The following is a 6,000-nucleotide window of genomic DNA, read 5'->3' on the forward strand; positions in this document are numbered from 1 at the left end:
GTGCTTTGATGACAAATGTTTCTTCTGTGAAAATAATGAGTGAGGCTGGGCTCCAGTTTGGCAAAGTTTGCCATTCACACATGTGAAGTTCCAGCAAATTGTTTCTTCCTGGTGGGAGGCTTAAGGACTTAAAGACTGGAAAAGAAATAAGCAGACAATGACTACACCTGACAATGGTCAGGAACAATCGACCTTAATAGCCATTGCTTAGAACTGTTCATTCGTAACAGATTATGAATATGAACCTCAGATTCCAATTGACATGATAACTGAAGAGGAATAAACTTAAAAAATATATCCGGCAACCCGAGAGCCTATCAGTTCCTTAGGAGAGATGAGTGCCTTTCTCTTGGCCAGACCGAGCCCACAGTAAGAAGGAGGGCAACTGAAGGCAGCAGGCTTGTATCTACCCTAGGAGCTTGGGAGGTACCAGGGGCAGAGGAAATGAACCCGAGGGGAGAAGATCCCCCTTGAATGGGTAGTTCAGTATTATTGGTGCATAATAAGGGAGTGAGTATAGATTGGAGAGCCAAGGTGTTGCCATCCACACATGTTACTCTCCTCATCTCCAAGGGCAGGGAGCCAGGGAGAGCTAAGAGTTGTGGCAGTGACCTAGGTATTCCTCTCCAGCCTTTCCAAGAAGGTAGAACTGTGCCAACTGAAGAAAAACACACAACCTAAAAGTTGCAAGGTATGTTTTACTCAGGGAACTTACTGAGGACTATAGCCCAGGAGACAGCCTCTCAGATAGCTCTGAGGAACTGTTCTGAAGAGTTAAGGGAGGAGCCAGGATATATGGGAGTTTTTGCTGGAAAAAAAAAAAAATGTAGTCAGATGTCAAAGATTACTGCTAATCACAAAAAACAGGCATATCAAATTAATGATTTTAGTGCTTTTCTATGTATGGGAAGATGCAAGAGTCCAGGCTCACTGAAATTATTCCTTAGGTGTGCATCTTAACAATCTAGGGCCAGTATCCGAAGCACATAATGCTTCCTGTTTTTTCTCCATCCTGGATTCCCCTCAGGGAGTACCTTGCCACTACAGTGGATGATAGTTTGATGGCAGGCAACGTTTGTTGTTTCCTGGGATGGCAGGCAACATTCCCTGTCCACAGCTGTAAACACAATGACATAAACCCAAGAAGAAAATCCCACAAACGGGGACAGATTAGGCCAGTTTATGATTCCCAACAGGCCCAGCCCTGACTGGTGGTTTGGGATGAGCATGCCCCGGCGGGGACCCTCCCTTCTGCACCCTCACCTGAGTTCTGTGAGCCTACTTCACCTTTTGCTTAAATGGAGTTTCTGGAGAAACCTCTGGGAGCAGTGTGTTGACTCCCCTCTCCAGGAACAAATCAAGAGGACAGGTGTGGTAGAGACGGCCCAGCTGAGCCCAGAGCAAGTGCAGAATGGGTATGAGGGCCTGGTTGATAAAACTGGGTTAAGTGTTTTATAAAGGGCCCTGAGGAATTGAATGCAGGATGGAATGTACCACACTCTGAATCCCCTGACTTCTGTAATGATTCTGAAACTTATAAGTTGCAATAAATCAGACACACTTAGCGTGAAGCAGTTGGAATTAATAAAGGTTTTAGTCCATTCAAATTCTAGCTCCTGATGCCTTCTCGGTTAATATGCGATCTCTATCCAAATTCTTTCTCCCCAATTCTTCACCCACCTTCTCCCCCTCAGGAAGCCAGTCTTTGGAAGATAGCATCCCACATGAAGAGAGCCCCAGCTTTGTTTCCTTTGTAAGCCCCTTCCCCTACCCCCAGCAGAATTGCCTTCATTCTCTGAGCTGTAGACAGGGACCAGAATCTCTTGCAGCCTGGAGGAATGGAAGGGTGTGGTAAGGGGACATGCTAGTTGGCCTGGAAGAAAGTGATAGTGTCTGACCCTAATCACCCTGATTGAATTACCTCCCACTTCCTCACAGGACTCCTGCTAATGTGGCACCAGAGGAGAGGCAGGGATAAGAGAGGGGAAACCCACAAATTCCAGCTCTACACCCCTGTCTGCTGGCTGTGGTCTGAGTGCTAGGCATGTGAGCATGCTCAGTTAATTGGAAGGGAATGGACCTATTGGGATATAAGATGGAGTGTAGTAGACTGTGAACAGTGTCTATGAATTAGAGTGCAACAGAATGCTCAACAGAATTTCCTGCATGTCCCACAAGGATTTCTGTAGAATCTTGTCTTCGCCCGGCCAATGGACCAGACCTGGCTTCCTTTGTAATGGTAAAAAGAGCAGGGATCCCAGCGCCTAGTGACCACCAGCAACATGGTGCCTCTGACGCTTTTGGAGCCCCATCTGCTCCACAAGCCCTGGCCCTGCCACGTGTCTGGACCACTGAGGTGGGAGAGGCTATAGCATTAGTCATCTCCTCCCTCTATATCATCACAGACACTCTTCTAGCACCCAGTCTTTATTCATTTTTTAAAAAAGAAATCCAAATAAGTTAGCAAAAAAAAGAAAAAAAAATATACAAAACAATGGCAAAACCACACGATGCTTAGTTAACAAAATAAATCACCCCAGGTGTCCCTGCCCACCCCCCACCCCCACCTGTCCCTGGCAACGTCAGCACAGAGACCTTGGTCAGATGGCAGCTTTACAAACAACACACAAAACAAAACAAAACATAAAACCATTGGAAGGTTCCCAGCATTCACTGCAAAAGCTTGGCCCCCCCAGTGACTTGGGAACAGAGGATTGTTCCTCTCCCTTCTCTCAATTCAGGGCAGGCCCAGCCTAACCCTGGCATAGGAAGAGACAACAACAGGAGATGTACATAGTCTGTCCAGGTCAGGACACTGTCATCGTCTCTCAAAGTGTATCTTTTCACGGGGTGGAATTGGAGGCTGCATTATGATCAAAGGGAAGCTCCTGAGTTGCCCCCTGAGCCAGGGGGCTTACACAAGGGGGCACTCCGGTCCCCTGCTTTATCTCCCTGGAAACAGAACTGCTCTCTGCTCTAAGGAGTTAGCTAAATGAGAGCATCCATTCCCTCTCTGGGTGGTGGGTTAACCTTACATGGATGAGGAGGGGGATAGTCTGGCATTTGGCAGCCCCAAGGCTGGCTTCCTGGCATCAGGACAGCCTGGCTTAGGAGAGCCCTGCTGCAGAAGTGGTGGCATCTGTGGCCAGCTTGGGGGGCTCTCATGGTTGCCCATTTTGGCAGACAATCTCAGTTGGGCATGGTTTCATCTGGGAAGGCCACGGCGACATCCTCCACGGTGATGCTGTCCACGATGGAGGTGAGGGAGTGCAGATTGTGGACATCCGTAGGGTCAGCTGTGAGCAGATGATCTGTAAGCAGAAGGTAGGAAGATGTTACCTGGGTGATAAAAGTGTGTGAAGACCCAAGACAGGGGCTGAGCCCTTTGGAGTGGCACAGGTTTTCCCGGAAAGCTGGGTGAGAAAAGCTCAGGGTCCTACTCCCCAGCCCATGCCTTTCCTAGTGCTATGTGCACGTGTGTGTGCAGATGTGTGTGTGAACGTCAGTGTGTCCTCTCTGATATCCCCTGGTGGGGTTAGAATTCGGAAGCAGTTATTCTGAAGTGGAGCCAGAATGGTGTATCCTGGGAGACTAGAACTGCCCTTTGCTGGCCCAGTTTTGCAGCACTGACTCAGCAATTCCCAGGGACCCTTGGGGCAGGGACATTGTCCTCTCTGTGGGGAAGGTCATCTACCAGGCACCAACTGGGGAGTTGCAGGAGGCCTAGACAACTCCTTAGCTGGTCAAGGCTTCATGGAGACACATGGCCTTCTAGCCCACCATTTGGGGCCCTGGGTTCAAAAGGTCCCTAGAGAGGCCAAGGGACGAGGACTAGAGCAGGGAGTAAGATAAGAGGGGAGAACTGGGCTTAGAGATAGCCTGTGGGGTTTGAGTCAAAGTAACCAGGGTCCTGGTCTCACTTACCCCCTGGGTTGGGACCAAACTCCAGTGCACTGCCCCACTCTGGACTGCAGGAGGCACTATGGGAGCTGCATTCACTGGGCACCTGCAAGACAGGGCAAAGGCCCAAGGTCAGGGCACTGCCATTCCTGGTGGTGTCTCTTCGTCCAGTCCCAATGGGCAGAAGTACCTGTGGTGGGGTTGGAGGGTGGGCCACAAGCTGCAGCCCTCCAGCCTGGCCCACCCCCTGTTCCAGAATCTTCAAAATCACCTCCCTTCATGCCTTTCTCTGGCCACAGAGCCCCTGCTTCAGGGCCATTCCTAGCATCCATTCTGCGTGGTGATTCTGCCCTCATAGGACACCCAGCCTAAGGGGGTCTGTGGTTTTCTTGACCTTGGGATAAGGGTGAAGGAGGCATAATGTCTGGCCCAACCAGGGCCGCTTTTGTGCAGGCCTGTTGGGGTTCCATGAGAGAGACTGAGTGGGTTTGCTCTCTGCTCAGCCATACCCAGGAGGGGGTCGGGTGAGGGGCAAAGCAGTCTTCTCAGGTACACTTGGCCTTGACTTTTAGGCCCTGTCTTCCCCCTTATCCAGCTGACTTTGGACTTGCTCCTGGATCCCTCCGTCAGTCCCGTTCCACCCCCCTCCACATGCTTCTTCTCCCCACTGCCTTTATCTTGTCTGGAAAGGACACAGAGACACAGGAGGTCAGCTGGGCAGCCTAGCTCTAACAAAGGAAGGCATGCTGCAGCCTCCTAAGACCCTGTCTGGCTCCTGCTCTAGCCATCTGACTGAGCCCCACCGCGGGGTCCTCCAAGGTTATCCAGGTGCCTGCTGCCCCCCCTCCCCCCTGGGGCAGGTGGGTGGGGTGGCCACTTACCCCTGGTTGGGGTCCGCCCCCGCCTCGGTAGCGGAGATCGCGCTCCTCCTGGTTGAGGGAGCTGAGCAGGGCCTGCAGGCGCTCGATGTACTGGATGGCACTGCGCAGGATCTCCACCTTGGGCAGCCGCTGGTTGGGGTTGAGCAGGGTGCTCCTCTTCAGGGCCTCAAAGGCCTCATTCACCTTCTTGAGCCTGCGCTTCTCCCTCAGCGTGGCCGCCCGCCGCCGGTCCACAGACACCGACTTCCTCTTGCACACCTTACACGCCCACGGCAGGCACTGGCCTGGGCAGTGCTCGGGGGTCCCTAGCCCCTTGTCTTCGAGGGGCACTCGGGCCTCGGGGCTCAGGCTGAGCTCAGTCCGCTCATAGCCCGGTGGCTCGAAGCCCTGGAGGTGGACGGGCAGGTAGTTTTCCCCGTCATAGAAGTGGGGTTCCTGGTAGAAGTAGGGGGATGTCTCATACAGCTCCATGGGGTCAGAAAAGACTTGTTCCTGCCACCAGCCCCCAAGCTCCTGCAGCCCCTCGCGCCAACTGCTGGGTGCCATTTAAACCCTCCCCGCTGGCATGGAACCAGAGATAAATATAGCCAACGCCACAGAAACCTGAGCCCCCTCTAAGCTGTTGCTGCACATCAAGACGTTTACAGTGGATTAGATGTGATTCCCCTTCCCTCTCCCCCTGTGCGCCCCCACCCCTGCCCCCAGCCAGCCTACCCCCATCCGGCTCTTGTGCACGGGTAGGGAGGCCATAGGGTGTAATTTGACTAGTTTTCATTTCTCAACAGCCTCCATGGGGGCTGGGGAGGTGGGGGAGGACACACATTCTCCTCTCATCTGCTCCTTTCAATTACTCCTAGCTGGGCGGCCTGCCTGCTTCTAGTCCCAAAGAGGCGGGATGGGGGTGGAGGGAGGAGTAAGGAAGGGGTAGGTTTAGGCTGGAAGGGGCCTTAAGAAGTCAACTTATTCATCCCCCTGCTTCCTCACAGCACCTTACCCAGACTATATCAGTCAGATGAAACTCTGAGAAAGATTCCCCTCCCAGAGGGTGAGAGTGCTTTAAATTTGGGGCATGTATTGATACTCAGTGTCCGAGGTAACAAGGATTGGCAGATGGATTCAACTTCTGGGTTTTCAAAGAAGCCTTGACATCATATGTCACTTAAGTCTCATGTGATTGGGGATAAATTGAGGCAAAAGGAATTTTTTGGTCTTATTTTTC

General features: G+C 52.0%; 1 protein-coding gene across 1 annotated transcript; it reads right to left on the reverse strand.

Annotated features, from left to right (window-relative positions):
* Nucleotides 1–2,411: 2,411 nt before the first annotated feature.
* Nucleotides 2,412–5,323, reverse strand: MYOG (myogenin). Its single transcript, XM_004282494.1, has 3 exons — nt 4,782–5,323; nt 3,925–4,006; nt 2,412–3,311 (listed from the first exon to the last, which is right to left on the reverse strand). The coding sequence occupies exons 1-3, from the start codon at nt 5,250–5,252 to the stop codon at nt 3,190–3,192; spliced, it is 675 nt and encodes a 224-aa protein (XP_004282542.1). The 5' UTR covers nt 5,253–5,323; the 3' UTR covers nt 2,412–3,189.
* Nucleotides 5,324–6,000: the final 677 nt, after the last annotated feature.

The sequence above is a fragment of the Orcinus orca genome, chromosome 1 (genome assembly GCF_937001465.1).
Source record: "Orcinus orca chromosome 1, mOrcOrc1.1, whole genome shotgun sequence".
NCBI classification, from domain to species: Eukaryota; Metazoa; Chordata; class Mammalia; order Artiodactyla; family Delphinidae; genus Orcinus; species Orcinus orca.

Excerpts from the sequence above, each read along its gene's own strand:
- MYOG (XM_004282494.1), bottom strand. The coding sequence starts at position 5,252 with ATGGAGCTGTATGAGACATCCCCCTACTTCTACCAGGAACCCCACTTC. Across the intron at positions 4,007-4,781 it reads GGGGCGGACCCCAACCAGGG|GTGCCCAGTGAATGCAGCTC; the intron begins GTAAGTGGCCAC and ends CCTGTCTTGCAG. Across the intron at positions 3,312-3,924 it reads GTTTGGTCCCAACCCAGGGG|ATCATCTGCTCACAGCTGAC; the intron begins GTAAGTGAGACC and ends TTCTGCTTACAG.